At 42.4% G+C, this 20,864-nt stretch overlaps 1 protein-coding gene across 1 annotated transcript; it reads left to right on the top strand.

Annotated features, from left to right (window-relative positions):
* The first annotated feature begins 1,009 nt into the window (after positions 1 to 1,009).
* LOC138667137 (uncharacterized) lies at positions 1,010 to 12,196 on the top strand. The gene is made up of 4 exons (XM_069755443.1): positions 1,010 to 1,129; positions 7,746 to 8,300; positions 10,754 to 10,850; positions 11,795 to 12,196. Exons 1-3 carry the CDS (start codon positions 1,069 to 1,071, stop codon positions 10,831 to 10,833), a joined length of 696 nt encoding a protein of 231 aa, XP_069611544.1. The 5' UTR covers positions 1,010 to 1,068; the 3' UTR covers positions 10,834 to 10,850; positions 11,795 to 12,196.
* Positions 12,197 to 20,864: the final 8,668 nt, after the last annotated feature.

Raw genomic sequence — 20,864 nt, forward strand, 5'->3', positions numbered from 1 at the left:
ACTCTTGGTCTTCCTTTCCTGGGGACGGTCCTCATGTGAGCCAGTTTCTTTGTAGCGCTTGATGGTTTTTTCCACTGCACTTGGGGACACTTTCAAAGTTTTCCCAATTTTTCAGACTGACTGACCTTCATTTCTTAAAGTAATGATAGCCACTCGTTTTTCTTTACTTAGCTGCTTTTTTTCTTGCCATAATACAAATTCTAACAGTCTATTCAGTAGGACTATCAGCTGTGTATCCACCAGACTTCTGCACAACACAACTGATGGTCCCAACACCATTTATAAGGCAAGAAATCCCACTTATTAAACCTGACAGGGCACACCTGTGAAGTGAAAAAAATCATTCCCAGTGACTACCCCTTAAAGCTCATCAAGAGAATGCCAAGAGTGTGCAAAGCAGTCATCAAAGCAAAAGGTGGCTACTTCGTAGAACCTAGAATATAAGACATAATTTCAGTTATTTCACACTTTTTTGTTAAGTATATAATTCCACATGTGTTAATTCATAGTTTTGATGCCTTCAGTGTGAATGTACAATTTTCATAGTCATGAAAATACAGAAAAATCTTTAAATGAGAAGGTGTGTCCAAACTTTTTCTCTGTACTGTATGTCATAGGGGTTTGTTTTGTCTTTTTTGTGGACCAAAACAGCGAGTTCAGATTTGGCCATTTCATTTTCATCCTACGTTACGAGTATAATTTGTATAGGATGTTCTGTCCTGTGTTTTATTCTATTTGCATCTCTCCCATTAGTTTCCTCACAATTGTTTATGGATTTGATGGATTTATCGCTGACAATGGATTAAACACTATTTGGGGTTTCTGAAGGATGATGAAACAGGTTCATCCAGACACCCATCCCTGCTCCATTGTGTCTATATTTAGTGTTTAATACAGTCATCTTCCCATATTATCCATGATACCTGTCAGATTTGATTCTCGCAGGCGGCAGTCACACCCACCATAGGTATATATGGGATCCGCACACATTAGAGGTCTCATCCTCCATATCATCCTCCATAACGTGCACTTTGGATCTTTAGGAACTTGGTAAAATACTTTGGAATAATGATGACTTTTTCTGGTACCAGCGCCATTTTCGTCCTGGGCTTGAGTGTATTCATTACTGGTAAGATGCACAAATCTGTGCTTATCATTCATTATGTTTTATGGGGGAATCCTGGGGTCAGAGGGGAATTATCAATGAAAGCATTTCCATCATAGCCAGAATACTTTGTGATATGGATAGTCTCGCAATTTATTATGCCAGCGCATCTTCAAGTTCTTGGTTAAAAATGTCTTACCGATTTGTGTATGCAACACAAATCCTGTAGTCAGATTCTGCAATGAAGTCTCATGTTTCCTGATAGTATCACACATAGCTCAGCATGGGAGCTGTGAACACTAAATGAAAAGATGCAACATGTTTTCATAACAATAGAAATGGTGAAATCCACATCTCAATTTGGCACCAAGATCAGGAACGAAAACTACTTGTAAAACATGTGGATTTTATTCTGGATTTTTCTACTGATTTTTATGCAGCTTCCTGACATTTTTTGTATACAGCTCCAATGCAGACCTATATGACTCCATGGTTGCAGACTGCAGTGAATGTATCATCAGAAACTGGCCTAGAGCTTACATCAGATTTTTGTATTAAATTTATTTTTTAAGAATTTTTTTATTTAAATGATCTATATCACAATCTATGTTAAAAATAAAAAAAGTAGTCTTGCAATTTTCACACTGACCACTAGGGGTTTTTTTAGATTCTAATTTTCTGTTTTATCAAAACCTGCACATGTACATTAGAAGCAACGAACAAACTCTGAACTTATCCTTTGTATTGAGGCAGCTAATGAGTATGTGCCAAGGTCATTGTAAGGGGAGGGGGAGCAGATGAGCTGTGACATCACCTATTGTGAACGGTGGATCCTGTGCTATCTACTGTATATAGAGGTGTTATCAGTCATTGTACAGGAGGAGGAGGTGAGCTGTGATATCACCTATTGTGAATGGTGGATCCTGTGCTATCTGCTGTATATAGAGGTGTTATCAGTCATTGTACAGGAGGAGGAGGTGAGCTGTGATATCACCTATTGTGAATGGTGGATCTTGTGTTATCTGCTGTATATAGAGGTGTTATCAGTCATTGTACAGGAGGAGGAGGTGAGCTGTGACATCACCTATTGTGAATGGTGGATACTGTGTTATCTGCTGTATATAGAGGTGTTATCAGTCATTGTACAGGAGGAGGAGGTGAGCTGTGACATCACCTATTGTGAACGGTGGATCCTGTGCTATCTACTGTATATAGAGGTGTTATCAGTCATTGTACAGGAGGAGGAGGTGAGCTGTGATATCACCTATTGTGAATGGTGGATCCTGTGCTATCTGCTGTATATAGAGGTGTTATCAGTCATTGTACAGGAGGAGGAGGTGAGCTGTGATATCACCTATTGTGAATGGTGGATCTTGTGTTATCTGCTGTATATAGAGGTGTTATCAGTCATTGTACAGGAGGAGGAGGTGAGCTGTGACATCACCTATTGTGAATGGTGGATACTGTGTTATCTGCTGTATATAGAGGTGTTATCAGTCATTGTACAGGAGGAGGAGGAGGTGAGCTGTGACATCACCTATTGTGAATGGTGGATCCTGTGTTATCTGCTGTATATAGAGGTGTTATCAGTCATTGTACAGGAGGAGGAGGTGAGCTGTGATATCACCTATTGTGAATGGTGGATCCAGTGTTATCTACTGTATATAGAGGTGTTATCAGTCATTGTACAGGAGGAGGAGGTGAGCTGTGACATCACCTATTGTGAATGGTGGATCCTGTGTTATCTACTGTATATATAGGTGTTATCAGTCATTGTACAGGAGGAGGAGGTGAGCTGTGATATCACCTATTGTGAATGGTGGATCCTGTGTTATCTGCTGTATATAGAGGTGTTATCAGTCATTGTACAGGAGGAGGAGGTGAGCTGTGATATCACCTATTGTGAATGGTGGATCCAGTGTTATCTACTGTATATAGAGGTGTTATCAGTCATTGTACAGGAGGAGGAGGTGAGCTGTGACATCACCTATTGTGAATGGTGGATCCTGTGTTATCTACTGTATATATAGGTGTTATCAGTCATTGTACAGGAGGAGGAGGTGAGCTGTGACATCCCCTATTGTGAATGGTGGATCCTGTGTTATCTGCTGTATATAGAGGTGTTATCAGTCATTGTACAGGAGGAGGAGGTAAGCTGTGATATCCCCTATTGTGAATGGTGGATCCTGTGTTATCTGCTGTATATAGAGGTGTTATCAGTCATTGTACAGGAGGAGGAGGTGAGCTGTGATATCACCTATTGTGAATGGTGGATCTTGTGTTATCTGCTGTATATAGAGGTGTTATCAGTCATTGTACAGGAGGAGGAGGTGAGCTGTGACATCACCTATTGTGAATGGTGGATACTGTGTTATCTGCTGTATATAGAGGTGTTATCAGTCATTGTACAGGAGGAGGAGGAGGTGAGCTGTGACATCACCTATTGTGAATGGTGGATACTGTGTTATCTACTGTATATAGAGGTGTTATCAGTCATTGTACAGGAGGAGGAGGTGAGCTGTGATATCACCTATTGTGAATGGTGGATCCTGTGTTATCTGCTGTATATAGAGGTGTTATCAGTCATTGTACAGGAGGAGGAGGTGAGCTGTGATATCACCTATTGTGAATGGTGGATCCAGTGTTATCTACTGTATATAGAGGTGTTATCAGTCATTGTACAGGAGGAGGAGGTGAGCTGTGACATCACCTATTGTGAATGGTGGATCCTGTGTTATCTACTGTATATAGAGGTGTTATCAGTCATTATACAAGAGGAGGAGGTGAGCTGTGACATCAGCTATTGTGAATGGTGAATCATGTGTTATCTACTGTATATAGAGGTGTTATCAGTCATTGTACAGGAGGAGGAGGTGAGCTGTGACATCACCTATTGTGAATGGTGGATACTGTGTTATCTACTGTATATATAGGTGTTATCAGTCATTGTACAGGAGGAGGAGGAGGTGAGCTGTGATATCACCTATTGTGAATAGTGGATCCTGTGTTATCTACTGTATATATAGGTGTTATCAGTCATTGTACAGGAGGAGGAGGTGAGCTGTGATATCACCTATTGTGATTGGTGGATCATGTGTTATCTACTGTATATAGAGGTGTTATCAGTCATTGTACAGGAGGAGGAGGTGAGCTGTGACATCACCTATTGTGAATAGTGGATCCTGTGTTATCTACTGTATATATAGGTGTTATCAGTCATTGTACAGGAGGAGGAGGTGAGCTGTGATATCACCTATTGTGAATGGTGGATCCCGTGTTATCTACTGTATATAGAGGTGCTATCAGTCATTGTACAGGAGGAGGAGGTGAGCTGTGACATCACCTATTGTGAATGGTGGATCCTGTGTTATCTACTGTATATATAGGTGTTATCAGTCATTGTACCGGAGGAGGAGGTGAGCTGTGATATCACATATTGTGAATGGTGGATCATGTGTTATCTACTGTATATAGAGGTGTTATCAGTCATTGTACAGCAGGAGGAGGTGAGCTGTGATATCACCTATTGTGAATGGTGGATCCTGTGTTATCTACTGTATATATAGGTGTTATCAGTCATTGTACAGGAGGAGGAGGTGAGCTGTGATATCACATATTGTGAATGGTGGATCATGTGTTATCTACTGTATATAGAGGTGTTATCAGTCATAATACAGCAGGAGGAGGTGAGCTGTGATATCACCTATTGTGAATGGTGGATCCTGTGTTATCTACTATATATAGAGGTGTTATCAGTCATTGTACAGGAGGAGGAGGTGAGCTGTGACATCACCTATTGTGAATGGTGGATCCTGTGTTATCTACTGTATATACAGGTGTTATCAGTCATTGTACAGGAGGAGGTGAGCTGTGACATCATCTATTGTGAGTGGTGGATCCTGTGTTATCTACTGTATATAGAGGTGTTATCAGTCATTGTACAAGAGGAGGAGGAGGTGAGCTGTGACATCACCTATTGTGAGTGGTGGATCCTGTGTTATCTACTGTATATAGAGGTGTTATCAGTCATTGTACAGGAGGAGGTGAGCTGTAATATCACCTATTGTGAGTGGTGGATCCTGTGTTATCTACTGTATATAGAGGTGTTATCAGTCATTGTACAGGAGGAGGACGAGGTGAGCTGTGACATCGCCTATTGTGAATGGTGGATCCTGTGTTATCTACTGTATATAGAGGTGTTATCAGCCATTGTACAGGAGGAGGAGGTGAGCTGTGATATCACCTATTGTGAATGGTGGATCCTGTGTTATCTACTGTATATAGAGGTGTTATCAGTCATTGTACAGGAGGAGGTGAGCTGTGATATCACCTATTGTTAATGGTGTATCCTGTGTTATCTACTGTATATACAGGTGTTATCAGTCATTGTACAGGAGGGGGAGGTGAGCTGTGATATCACCTATTGTGAATGGAGTGTCCTGTGTTATCTACTGTATATAGAGGTGTTATCAGTCATTGTACAGGAGGAGGTGAGCTGGGACATCATCTATTGTGTATGGTGGATCCTGTATTATCTACTGTATAAAGAGGTGTTATCAGTCATTGTACAGGAGGAGGAGGTGAGCTGTGACATCACCTATTGCGAATCGTGGATCCTGTGTTATCTACTGAATATAGAGGTGTTATCAGTCATTGTACAGGAGGAGGAGGTGAGCTGTGACATCTTCTATTGTGTATGGTGGATCTTGTGTTATCTACTGTATATAGAGGTGTTATCAGTCATTGTACAAGAGGAGGAGGACGTGAGCTGTGACATCTTCTATTGTGTATGGTGGATCTTGTGTTATCTACTGAATATAGAGGTGTTATCAGTCATTGTACAGGAGGAGGAGGTGAGCTGTGACATCTTCTATTGTGAATGCTGGATCCTGTTATCTGTGTATACAGGTGTTATCAGTCATTATACAGGAGGAGGTGAGCTGTGATATCACCTATTGTGAATGGTGGATCTTGTGTTATCTACTGTATATAGAGGTGTTATCAGTCATTGTACAGGAGGAGGAGGTGAGCTGTGACATCACCTATTGTGAATGGTGGTTCCTGTGTTATCTACTGTATAAAGAGGTGTTATCAGTCATTGAACAGGAGGAGGAGGTGAGCTGTGACATCACCTATTGTGAATGGTGGATCCTGTGTTATCTGCTGTATACAGAGATGTCATCCATAAACTATAATGCACCCCCATAGTCATCCATGGACTAGTGTGGCACTGATTTGTAAAAAATAAATAAATAAATACACACCTCTCTGTCCGTTACACCGCTGTACAGGGGTGTTACCTGTTATTATCATCCTACCTTTGCTGATAAGGAGCCTGCTGAAAACTCTTTCTAAAATGACTGTAAGTATGAGTTTAAAATAGTCCCAATGGCCACTGTGAAAATTGCAAGATTACTAATTTTGTTATTTTTAATAAAAGTTCTGATATGAAAAACAACAATTGCAATATTTTGCAGAAAAAGAAACATGTAACACAAAAAAACCTGATTTAAACAATCGGTAATTTTCTGATGACTCATTACCTTTATATCTCCTGTTACATGAAAGTATCACACATAGCTTAGCATAGGAGCTGTATACATAAAAAAAATAGGCTATTTTTACTGTAGGCTGTGAAAGTATGGATTATATATTGGGCAATAACAATAAATGATTACAAAGGTATACACCCCCTGCCTGAAATTAGGATAATGGAAATCATGCAGGGTGACAATATGGGTTCACATGTGTAAATTCTGAAAATCTGATACAGAACGGGCTTCTACGACTCCACTTATCTCCTACAAGTATCACAAAAAATGACTTTATCAGCTGCTTTTAGGGCTGTAGAAACTAAATATAGTTATTTAGCTGTGATAGTGTAAAGATAAAGGAGTGTTGGAGCTGTGAACACAGCTCGATAAAGGTACGTTTGACAAGATCAGGACATTTTTTAGATGTGGCAGACCTTCTCATTTTGATCTTTTCCGTGGGTCATCTTCTTTGCCTCTTCTTGGGACTCAATGAAGATAGTAAATATCTTATCGAGATCCCATATTGAAAACTCCAAAGTCTTATTGTGTTTGGTTTCATTTGGGACAATCAAGTTTTGAGAATGCTCTCGTCCCCTTTCTCATGGTCATCATGTTTCGACACCGATTTGTGCTCTTCATCAGGCGTATTTACACTGCCTGTAAACTCGGAAAAGTCAAAAGCTTGTGGCTTTAGAACCTTTGTTATTATTTCATTATGTGTAATTAGTGATGAGCGAGTGTGCTCGTTACTCGAGTTTTCCGAGCATGCTCGGGTGGTCTCCGAGTATTTTGGGCAAGCTCGTAGATTATGTTTGAGTCCCCGCAGCTGCATGATTTGTGGCAGCTAGACAGCCTGAACACATGTGGGGATTCCCTAACAAACAGGCAATCCCTGCATGTGTTCAGGTTTCAGGTTGCCTAACAGCCGCAAATCATGCAGCTGCGGAGACAAAAACATAATCTACGAGCACGCCCCAAAATACTCGGAGAACACCCAAGCATGCTCGGAAAACTCGAGTAACGAGCACACTTGCTCATCACTATTTGTAATCAAGGCAAATCTAGCTCTGATAAGTTTTTATCTATATTTTATGGGTTTTTTTTAGTTTCACCAGTTAGAGGCCAGCCAGCCCCATCTTTCTCCCTTATTAATGCCATCAATGACTTACTTAATGCTTTATCAAATTTGAGCAATCAACTCCGTCCACTTATGAACAGCACGATAGCGACTCCAGTCACTACTTCGACTACTTCTCCATCTTCTACAGTCAGTACTACAACAACTCCAGTCACCAAAACCGCAACATCTTTGACTACTATAATAACCTCAGCCTCAACCATTAAAACATCTTCATCCGGACCCGGAACCACTAATAATCTTCTATCAACAACCAAAGTTTTCCTCCCTCTCTCGTCATCCAGTCAACCAGTAACAGCATCTACTAACACGTCAAGTAGTTCAACTCCAACCAGTAGACCAACTAATACAAGTTTCCAAACATCCACTAGTAATCCTGCCACTTCATCTACTCCTACAACCAGCAAGATACTTTCTGCAATCACCAGTGGAAGTACCACAAAGACGGCAACCAATGGACAATCCAGTACAGGTTCCAGTACGACCACGGTATCAACCAGTACATCTACTACTAAGCCAAATGGTAAGTCCATGATATTTCTGTTCTACTTTGCAATATTTGGGGAAAAAAACTCCAAATCTATACTCCATTAGGACTTACAAGTAATTCATGGGTCCTCAAAAATGTTGCAGTAAATTGTATTTTACTTTATGGTTGAGGTCATTTTTTAAAATTACCGTATTTTGCGGATTATAAGATGCACCGGATTATAAGACGCACCCCAAATTTTGAGGAGAAAAATACTGAGATCTCCATCTGCTCATGCCCTGGCAGCCATTTTCCCAGAGTCCACCGCACAGTAAACCATGTAAGTGCGGGGGGCTCTGGGCTTTCACAAAATGTCAGCAGAGCCCCGCACCACCGAACACCCACAGCGGTGCACATCGGAACACCCCCTCATCCCAGCCTGTGGCCTGCAGCAACGCTCCACTTTTTCTGTCTCCAGCAGTGACCCTGGGACCCTGCTCCACTGTGGCCGGTAAGGTATATCCGCATTATAAGACGCACCCCCGTTTTCCCAAAAAGATTTTTGGGGAAAAATGCATCTTATAATCTGAAAATACGGTAAATAATCAAAATAATATATTGAAAACCTTTAGTGTTGGTTGAGATACCTTAGGCCCAACAGAGGATCCAACTGCCATTAAGACCTATTAGGTTCAATAGGCCCACCAAAGAACCTACCCACCATTAAGAACTATTTGGTACCATAAGTTCACCAAAAGGCTCAACTACTACCATTAGGAACTACTAGGTACTATTAACCCCACCAGGGGACCTAGCCACCATTAAAGCCTAATAGGCACAACAGGTCCACCAGAGGACCTAGTCACCCTTAAGAACTATCAGGTACAATAGACTCATCATAGGATCTAACCACAATTAAGGCCCATTAGGAACAATAGGCCCACCAAAAGATCTAGGCAGTATTAACAACTATTAGGTACGTAAGGCCCTCCAATGGACCTAGCCACCATTAATTACTGGTAAGTATTTTAAGCCCACCAAGAAACCTAGCCACCATTGACATCTATTAGGAACTTTAGGCCCACCAGAGGACTTTTCAATAATTAAAAACAATTAAGTACTTTAGGCGTACCAAAGTACTCACCTTTAAAAACTTATAGGAACTGTAGGCCAATCAGAGGACCCAGCCACCATTAAGAAAGATTAGGTACTTTAGACCCACCAGAAAACCTAACCACCATTAAGCACTATTAGATACCTTAGGCCCACCAGAGGAACCAGCCATAATTAAGAGCTATAATATATACTAGGCCCACCAGTGAATCCAATCACCAATAAAAAATGTAGTTACAGAATCCATACTGATATTTTACAATGTAAATTATTATAGTTTTATCACACATAGTCTCACAATGTAATTTTTATATATATATTAGCAGCAATCCCTATCTATTGCGGAAAGGCTCCATATTTTTATTACTATGTAGAGGGAAATCCGCATCTCAATTATGAACTAAACTCAATAACAAAATTCACATGTCATGAATGCGAATTTCCTTGTGGATTTTGGTTTGGATTTTTAGGCAGATTCCACGGGTTAATTTTTATGAAGTGTGCCGGTATGCCTCAGATTATGTAGCACAAAAAAGAAATTCACGCAGCTTAACTTTAGGTAGAGTTTTCCAGTGGCTATTTGTTCTGATGTGACCGAGTCCCATAAATTTGTCAAACCCTATTGTCCACAAGAGGATTTTTTCTGCCTTTTAGGCCATGTGCACACGTTCAGGATTTTTTGCGTTTTTTTCGCATTTTTTTCACGCTAAAAACGCTATAAAAACTCATTAAAAACGCATACATTATGCATTCTATCATTTAGAATGCATTCTGCATGTTTTGTGCACATGGATGCATTTTTTTCCGCGAAAAAAACGCATCGCGGTAAAAAAATGAGCATGTTCATTATTTTTGCGGATTTTCTGCGTTTTTCCCGCAATTCTATGCATTTGGGAAAAAACGCACAAAAAAACGCATCAAAAACGCATCAAAAACGCGTCAAAATCGCGGTAAAAACGCATGTGGATTTCTGGCAGAAATGTCCGGTTTTTGTTAGGAAAATTTCTGCAAGAAATCCTGACGTGTGCACATACCCATGGATTTTTCCAAACCTGTATAATGTGATTTTACTCTTGGAATAGAAGAGGATTCCTCTGGTCTACCAACGAGCAAGAAAATCCAACCAGTGATGGACCTCAAAAGCCCAGGAGAACACAACCCTATATGCAACTGACCTTACAGCCATTGACTGGGGTCTATTTCTCTTGGGATAAGACAAAAATAATTTATTAGCCCATATAGATGCTAAATCCTGTAAGCTGTAAGGTGATGTTACGTATACACGTTAGATATAAGGTTGGTCCTCAAGATCATTTCCTCTTGTTATTCTAAAAAAAATAAAGCAACGCAACAACCAACTGACATAATTTTTCTTTTTTATTGCACATGTACAGGTAATTCCGGCATTTCTGCGCTACCTGAAGTCTCCGTGCTCGTCTTGTCCGTTGCATGGATCTTCATGGCAGTCTTCTGAGGTCATTTTGCAGCAAGGTAATCTGCCCGATTCTAACCAAATTTTCTCGATGTAGAAGTGCAGCTGGATTACCACTTTAAAGGTACCGTTACACTAAACGACTTACCAACGATCACGAGCAGTGATACGACCTGGCCGTGATCGTTGGTAAGTCGTTGTGTGGTCGCTGGGGAGCTGTCACACAGACAGCTCTCTCCAGCGACCAACGATCCGGGGAAAGACTTAGGCATCGTTGAAACTGTCTTCAACGATGCCGAAGTCCCCGGGTAACCAGGGTAAACATCGGGTTACTAAGTGCAGGGCCGCGCTTAGTAACCCGATATTTACCCTGGTTACCATTGTAACGTCACCGCTGTGCTCTGCTTTACGGCCGGCGCTGACAGTCAGTGCAGGGAAGCTGACGGCGAGGGACGTGACAGACATCGGAATGTGAGTATGTACTGTTTTTTTTTAACTTTTACAATGGTAACCAGGGTAAATATCGGGTTACTAAGCGCGGCCCTGCGCTTAGTAACCCGATATTTACCCTGGTTACAAGTGAATACATAGGTGGATCGGCATCACACACGCCGATCCAGCGATGACAGTGGGTGATCAGCGACCAAAAAAAGGTCCTGATCATTCCCCAGCGACCAACGATCTCCCAGCAGGGGCCTGATTGTTGGTCGCTGTCACACATAACGAGATCGTTAGCAGGATCGTTGCTACGTCACAAAAAGCGTGGCGTTGCAACAATATCGTTAACGAAATCGTTATGTGTGAAGGTACCTTAAGCCTTAATTGTGTAATCAGTGGTGGCCCCTGGAGAATGGGGCACAAGCAACTTCCCAATTTGCACTTGACAGAACCCAACTACAAAGAAAGGTGGAGATTAGCGTCATTTTTCATTATCACTTAATGCATTATCAGTTATAATATTTATTTCTTTGTCATCTTTTATGTTTTTCTTTTAAATCACTAGATTGTGACAGATGACTTTTGTTTTACAATTTTCCCGAATTGGACTCTCCAGAATATTTCCAGACATCTGATGACTTATGTTAAGGACCTTTCCTCTTCAGTCGGAGAAGAAGATTTCGTGTCTTGGCACCTGTCTAAGATTTGACTTAGCGACATCTATTGGTCAACAACATGTGTACGATTGTAGTCATTGAAGCAAAATAAATTTTATACTTGGATTTTACCTAAGGGAAAGTGGAACAACATTTCGTTAAATGTATGTGCACCCATTATTACCAAAATAATTACAGATAGATAATTACTGATAGCGAATAACAGAACTCTGATTCTAAAAGTCATAAAAAATCTCTCATTAAATGTCAACAAGAATTCTTAATAAAATGCCTGTACCGACCATTGTTTATATCGGCCACATATTCAGCAATGCTGTAGAAGAATACTCATAAAAATTCATATCTCCAGTAAAGTCATATCAAAGTGCAACTATTATAATAATTTATTGTATAAACCAATAATATATGCTTAAAAAAACTCCTAGTGAGTCATCTACTATATAAAGCTGAATGTGTGTGTGTGTGTATGTGTGTATGTCCGGGATTGGCATCTGCACCGTCACAGCTACAGCCACAAAATTTTGCACAGTCACACGTCTGGACCCCGAGAGCGTCATAGGCTATGTTGTGAGGCGAAATTTTAACCCCGCTCGTTCCAATTCACCAAACAATTTTGCCCCTATCTACATAATGGGGAAAAAAGTGAAAGGAAAAGTGTTGGAGGCGTCGTAGCTACAGCCACAAAATTTTGCACAGTCACACGTCTGGACCCTGAGAGCGTCATAGGCTATGTTGTGAGGTGAAATTTTAACCCCGCGCGTTCCAATTCACCAAACAATTTTGCCCCTATCTACATAATGGGGAAAAAGTGAAAGGAAAAGTGTTGGAGGCAAATTGACAGCTGCCAGATGTGAACAAGGGGGACTTAAAGAATGAGAGCGATGGCGCCAAAGAGTATATACCGTACAGTTGCTAAGGTGGGGCCCCGACATGGGATACTCACCACACACGGGGATATGGACACACACAAAATGCGCCACACACTACCACGTGCTTGAACACATATACCACCCTCAGCACACATTTCACCACACATACACCAACCTCGCCACATAAAAGTCGAAACACAAAAGTCGCCGCTCAAAACTCGCCACGCGCAAAACTCGCCACATGCAAAAACTAGGCTCACGCAAAAATCGCCACAAGTGCAAAACTCACCTCATGGAAAACTCGCCACACGCAAAACTTGCACACGCGGAAAAATTGCCACATGTACAAAAGTTGCAGCACATGCAAAAGTTGCCTCACACACAACTTGCACATACTCAAAAGGCACCACACATAAAACTCGCCATGCGCAAAACTCGCCATGCGCAAAACTTGCTGCACACAACTTGCTACACTAACCTGTCACATGCAACTCGACACACAAAAAGTTGCTACATGCATGTTGCCACACAAAACTCATCTCACAAAAGTCGCTACATGCATGTCACCACACGCAACTCAACACACACAACTTGACAAACGAAACTCGCCCTAAAACACACACAAGTCTGGTATTATCCTTCAAAAATAAAAATGAGATTAATAAGCAGACAAACTACAAGAGCAACAAATGTACCATATAGGAAATACGGCAGCTGTCAGTCACATGACCTGTCTATTATGTGTATGTGTGAGCTAATATATACTGCCAGGGGGAGGGCTTCCTGTTGGCTGGGGATTTATCAGACTGCCAATTTAGCTTACAAATACTGAGGTAAAAATACTGAGCAAATAATGTGTGAACGAGGTCTAATACAGGAGGAGATGACACACAGGTATATACTATATACAGGGGAGATGACACACAGATATATACTATATACAGGAGAGATGACACACAGGTATATACTATATAGAGGAGATGACATACAGGTACATACTATATACAGGAGGAGATGACACACAGGTATATACTATATACAGGAGCAGATGACCTACAGGTATATACTATATACAGGAGGAGATGACATACAGGTATATGCTATATATAGAAGATGACATACAGGTATATACTATATACAGGAGGAGATGACACACAGATATATACTATATACAGGGGAGATGACACACAGGTATATACTATATACAGGAGGAGATGACATACAGGTATATACTATATATAGAAGGAGATGACATACAGGTATATACTATATATAGGAGGAGATGACATACAGGTATATACTATATACAGGGGAGATGACACACAGCAGGTATATTACATATACAGGGGAGATGACATACAGGTATATACTATATACAGGAGATGACATACAGGTGTATACTATATATAAGGGAGATGACAAACATGTATATACTGAGGTGAAAATTAAAAGGTGTGAGTGCAAAATGAGAGGAGTGAGGGAGAATAGTGGAGTGATCGGAAAATGACAGATGTGGGGTCGAAAGAGGAGTGAGGGAAAATAGTGGAGTGATCGGAAAATGACAGATGTGAGGTCGAAATGACAAGTGTTAGGGGGGAATGAGAGGAGTGAAGGAGAAAATGAGAGGTGTAAGGGAGAAAATGAGAGATATGAGGGGGAAAATGAAAGATGTGATTGGGAAAATGAGAGGCGTGATGGGAAAATAAGAGAAGTGAGGTGCTATAACTAACCACAGATATTTACTATGCCCAGGCAACGCCGGGCTCTTCAGCTAGTCTACTATATAAAGCTGAATGTGTGTATGTGTGTGTGTATGTCCGGGATTGGCATCTGAACCGTCGCAGCTACAGCCACAAAATTTTGCACAGTCACACGTCTGGACCCCGAGAGGGTCATAGGCTATGTTGTGAGGTGAAATTTTAACCCCGCGCTTTTCAATTCACCAAATAATTTTGCCCCTATCTACATAATGGGGAAAAAGTGAAAGGAAAAGTGTTGGAGGCAAATTGACAGCTGCTCTCATTAAAGAATGAGAGCGATGGTGCCAAAGAGTATATACCGTACAGTTGCTAAGGTGGGGCCCCGACATGGGATACTCACCACACACGGGGATATGGACACACACAAAAAATGCGCCACACACTACCACGTGCTTGAACACATATACCACCCTCAGCACACATTTCACCACACATACACCAACCTCGCCACATAAAAGTCGAAACACAAAAGTCGCCGCTCAAAACTCGCCATGCGCAAAACTCGCCACATGCAAAACTAGGCTCACGCAAAACTCGCCACACGTGCAAAACTCACCTCATGGGAAAACTCGCCACACGCAAAACTTGCACACACGGAAAAATTGCCACATGCACAAAAGTTGCAACACATGCAAAAGTTGCCTCACACAAAACTTGCACATACTCAAAACGCACCACACATAAAACTCACCACGCGCAAAACTCGCCATGCGCAAAACTTGCTGCACACAACTTGCTACACTAACCTGTCACATGCAACTCGACACACAAAAGTTGCTACACGCATGTCGCCACACAAAACTCATCTCACAAAAGTCGCTACATGCATGTCGCCACACGCAACTCAACACACACAACTTGACACATGAAACTCGCCCTAAAACACACACAAGTCTGGTATTATCCTTCAAAAATAAAAATCTGATTAATAAGCAGACAAACTACAAGAGCAACAAATGTACCATATAGGAAATACGGCAGCTGTCAGTCACATGACCTGTCTATTATGTGTATGTGTGAGCTAATATATACTGCCAGGGGGAGGGCTTCCTGTTGGCTGGGGATTTATCAGGCTGCCAATTTAGCTTACAAATACTGAGGTAAAAATACTGACCAAATAACGTGTGAACGAGGTCTAATACAGGAGGAGATGACATACAGATATATACTACGTACGGGGAGATGACACACAGGTATATACTATATACAGGAGGAGATGAGATACAGGTACATACTATATACAGGAGCAGATAACCTAAAGGTATATAATACTATATACAGGAGGAGATGACATACATGTATATGCTATATATAGGAAGAGATGACATACAGGTATATACTATATACAGGAGGAGATGACACTCAGATATATACTATATACAGGGGAGATGACACACAGGTATATACTATGTACAGGAGGAGATGACATACAGGTACTGTATATACTATATATAGGAAGAGATGACATATAGGTATATACTATGTACAGGGGAGATGACACACAGCAGGTATATTATATATACAGGGGAGATGACATACAGGTATATACTATATGCAGGAGATGACATACAGGTGTATACTATATATAAGGGAGATGAGCTTCAGGGGGAGGAGCTTCAAGAGGAGGAGCTTCAGGAGGAGGAGCTTCAAGAGGAGAAAAACGAGAATACAGCTCAGCTCATGCATCTTACACCAAGAAGGGTCATATTTTTGGGAAGTTTACATCCCAAACTACGTTGATAGTTTTGTAGATACATTTTGAGTCCTGAAGGCAATCCCTTATGAATAAAACTGATAGGAGCCACCACACTGTCCACAAAATCCTAATATGCTGTATGTTGGGCATTACATTTTATGAGTTTTGCAAACTTTTCAAATACGTCACATTACTTGTCTTGTTTTGCTGCTGTACATATTATGCTGGGTGGAATTGGAAACAGTCTACAAGTTTGTTGTCAGGCACATCACTGACAGATTAGCTGACATGATTGTTTGATTGTTAGATCTGTTCCTATTCACAGATAGGTCCCGATGGGAGAAGCAGTAAGGAAGCCGAACAATGGTCATTTTCTCTTAAACCTGACACATAGCACTGGCAACAACCAAAGGGTATTTCCATCTTATGGATCTATGGCATATCGATAGCATGTATACTATATGTATATACTATGTATATAAAATGACCAACGAGGGTCTAATCTCAAGGAACCTTACAGATCTGGGAGAATATATGGGCTGTGGTATTGGATCAGTGCTATACCCACTTAAAATGTCTCCATTCACATTGGCATTCCCAACCACTTGGCTGTGTAGGTTACTGCAGCCAACCCCATTCACTGGAAAGCAGTGCCAAACCAGTATGGCAGTGTCCTAAATCTGAGGATGTGTGGGGGTCTGAGGGGCTGCTACTAGTCATATGGCATAGCCTATCAAATGTTAACTGGATGGGCTTACTAGTGAATTAATAACCCAAACTAAAAGGGGGAGTTTTGGGGACTAACATAGAGTATATTTGGGTGTACTAAAAGGGGGAGTTTTGGGGACTAACATAGAGTATATTTGGGTGTACTTATTTTACCCTACACAAATCCTTTAATGTTACTGTACTAGTTATTGATAATGAGCTTCTCTGGTGGTCCCAATCTCGGACACACCAAAGAGCTTCAAGCATTCGGCAGAAAACAAACCCACACAGAGGTAACTTTTAGTCATGCGGCAATGACAACCACAGGGCTCTCCTACAGACCCCGGATTGTCAAATCAACCCATCGGTGACCCGCGGTAATGTGACACGAGCGCTGATGGCCGGGGTTAATCATGCGTTTACTGCTCATGCATGTTAAATGCCGCTGTCAGAGTTTGACAGTGGCATTTAACATGTTAACAGCCGCAGGTGGATCACAATTCCATCCGCGGCTGTTAGGGGCACATGACAGCTGATCAGATCAGCTGTCATGTGCCGGAAAAGGTGCGGGCTCATCACCGGAGCCCGCACCAAACAGGGGGAGGCATCCAATGTCTGATATATCCGCCATTGGACATTAAGGGGTTAAATAAGTTAAAGTTTTGAAAAGTTTCTGCTTAAAAATTAACAGAACGCTCCTGTTATCACGGACACTCCTATTACGTTTTACAGCTCTGATATTAATAGCTCTGTTTACTGCGACATTACGTCCACAAGACACTTTCTATACAATCATGGTTTAAGGAAATTATGGAAAAGAAAGGAAACCAGCTCACTCTCAACGGCAGTGATGGATCCAGGAGTCTGCGCTCAGTGCTACTGCAGGCGATCACTGTGAAAATGGACAAAGACGGGGAGGCGACGTATGACGGATATATCCGTCATAGGTCGTTACGGGATTAAAGGGGTTGTTGTGGTATTGTTGTGTGTATTGGGATATCACACTAGGGATAAAAGAGAGCGATATTATGACAAAAAATGTTTTTAAATACTATATATATATATATATATATATATATCAATTTTAACATAGTAATACATGAATATAGGCTATAATATTGGTAATCATTAGGTCCCTAGTGACTAATAATGGCTGGTCACAACACGGCGTTATATGACCTCTCCATACAGAGGATGTGATGCGTTTTTATATGTGACTAGTGCACATTTTCATATACAGTGACTGTGTGGCGGTACTGTGCAGTGTTATCTAAACTGAGAATAGCGCCCTCCGTGACATCCAGCCACATGACTATGGAATGGGCGGTCACTAGCTCACATGATGGAACTAGGCACATGACTGTTGTCTAGTGATGAGCGAACCGGCTCGGATAAGGTGTTATCTGAGCATGATTGTTCTTAACGGAGTGTCTTCGGCGTACTTGAAAAATATGTTCGAGTCCCTGCAGTTGCATGTCTCTCAGCTGTTCGACAGGCGCAACATATACAGGGATTGCCTGGTTGCAACAGCATCGCCTCCTGCCACCACCGATGACCTCATGAAGCCATTATTACGCTCCACCGCCTCAGCCTCCGCGTTGAAATGCCTTATCTTCTGATTATAAGACACACTACTCTTTTCCTTCTAAATTTGGGGAGGTGTGAAAGTGTGTCTTATAGTCCAAAACATCCTTTAAGTATTTGATACAATAGGAGAACAAAATATTTGTCACAGAAACCTTTGCTTGCAATTACAAAGGTCAGATGTTCCCTGTAGTTCTTGACCAAGTTTGCACACATCGCAGCAGGGATTTTTGCCAACTCCTCTATACAGATATTCTCCAGATCTTTCAGGTTTCAGGGATGTCGTTGGGCAACATTGAGTTACAGCTCCTTCCAAATATTTTCTATTGGATTCAGGTCTGGTGACTAGGCTAGGCCACTTCAGGACCTAAAAATGGTTCTTACGGAGCCACTCCTTAATTGTCCTGGCTATGTGTTTCGGTTAATTGGCATACTGGAAGACCCAGCCATGACCCATCTTCGATGCTCTTACTGAGGGAAGGAGGTTGTTGGCCAAAATCTTGCGATAGATAACCCCATCCATCCTCACTTCACTATGGTTCAGTCATCCTGTCCCCTTTGCAGAAAAGCACCTCCAAAGTATGATGTTTTCCCCACCATGATGCACGGTTGGAAGGGTGTTCTTGCAGTTGTACTTTTCCTTCTTCTTCCTTAAACATGGCGAGTGGAGTTGATACCAAAAAGTTCTATTTTGGTCTCATCTGACCACATAACCTTCTCCCATGCCTTCTCTGGATCATCCAGATGGTGATTGGTGAACTTCAAATGGGCCAGGACATGTGCTGGTGTCAACAGGGGAACCATGCGTGCTCTACAGGATTTTAATCCATGACGGCATAGTGTGTTACTAACAGTAATGTTTGAGACTGTGGTCCCAGCTGTTAAGGACTGGCGGAACGCACCAAGTATAGATGAAACTAGGTGCGTTCGCAGTCCGAGGTCCACCGTGCAGGTAAAAACCCTGCTGCTAGTAAGACGGACTATATGGCGGTACTATAAGTATACACGCACGGGTTAACTTCACCCTGCGTGAAGGAAGCGATCCTGTTGTGTCACAGGACCGCGGTACCGCACATAGAGCGCGAGCAAGAAGTCAGCGAACACAACCCCAACACAGGATTGAAGTCCGATTAGACCACTTGCTGGCACAACACCGCAACTGGGTGTGTAAGGAAACTATTAAAAAAGTATATAAAGGCACGAGAGTGCATGCACTGCTGCACTGACGGACGCCACTAACCACCCAGGCTTGGGTAAGAAAAGCGCAGAGGAAGCGCACGGCGCCGTACAGGCGGTCACAGCAACTAGACGCTGTTATGTGTGTAACGTGCTGTTGGATAAGTCGGGCGCTAGATAGCAAACATACACCTTCCGCGAACAGTCATCCAATAGGGAGGGTATTTTAAAGAGCGACTTTCACTCACAACACACACACATATTATCAAGACAATACTAGCGCATGGCCGTGCGGTCATGCGCAGTTTATATAGTTGCAGCACAGGAAGCTGCTACTGAAGTTTTGCCCTTTCAGGACCTTCCTGGAGGACCAATGGAATGTGCTGCAGTACCTGAGCATGTGACCCTCGATCTCCAACGGGAGATCTTGCCCTGGGCATGCTCAGTGTGTGCAAATAAGGACTTAGTCCCAGAGAAGCCCGCTCGCCGCAGATCAGTGCAGGGTACAACAGGAGAGCCAGAAAAGGCAACAGTAACCCTTTGCACAGAATCAGTCCCAGCAAGACGCTGGGAGCGACGCCTCCGCTGAGCAGGCCCCACTGCGGCCGGTACAGAATGGGAGACCGCAGCAGACAGGGATCGAGATTCCCCCTGTGCAGCAGAGGAAACTCGACTCCTAACATTACCCCCCCCAGGGCCCCCCCCCCCCCTGGGCCTCGCCACGCTCGAAGGCAGCGATGAGCAGCGGAGCCCGAATGTGCTCAGCAGGCTCCCAGGACGTGTCCTCAGGACCATAATCCTTCCAGTCCACCAAAAAAAATTTTTTGCCACGTACCACCTTGCACCCCAAAATAGCATTCACCTCATAATCGTCCGAAGACGAACCCGATGTCCCAGCAGATGACTCGGAAAACCGGGACATATACACGGGTTTCAGGAGGGACACATGAAAGGTGTCGGTGATACCAAGGCGTGGAGGAAGAGCCAAGCGATAAACCACAGGATTAACCTGTTCGAGCACTTTGAAGGGACCCAAGTAGCGAGGAGCAAACTTAGTGGACTCAACTCGCAGCCTGATGTTACGGGCGGAGAGCCACACCAAGTCGCCAGGAGCAAAGGTCGGAGCGGGGCGCCGATGAGCATCGGCGGAGGACCTCATTCTCTC

This window comes from Ranitomeya imitator, chromosome 2 (assembly GCF_032444005.1).
Source record: "Ranitomeya imitator isolate aRanImi1 chromosome 2, aRanImi1.pri, whole genome shotgun sequence".
Taxonomy (NCBI): domain Eukaryota; kingdom Metazoa; phylum Chordata; class Amphibia; order Anura; family Dendrobatidae; genus Ranitomeya; species Ranitomeya imitator.

Coding starts and splice junctions, on each gene's coding strand:
- LOC138667137 (XM_069755443.1), top strand. CDS start 1,069: ATGATGACTTTTTCTGGTACCAGCGCCATTTTCGTCCTGGGCTTGAGT. Junction 1,130..7,745: donor CTTGAGTGTATTCATTACTG/GTAAGATGCACA, acceptor GGTTTTTTTTAG/TTTCACCAGTTAGAGGCCAG. Junction 8,301..10,753: donor ATCTACTACTAAGCCAAATG/GTAAGTCCATGA, acceptor GCACATGTACAG/GTAATTCCGGCATTTCTGCG.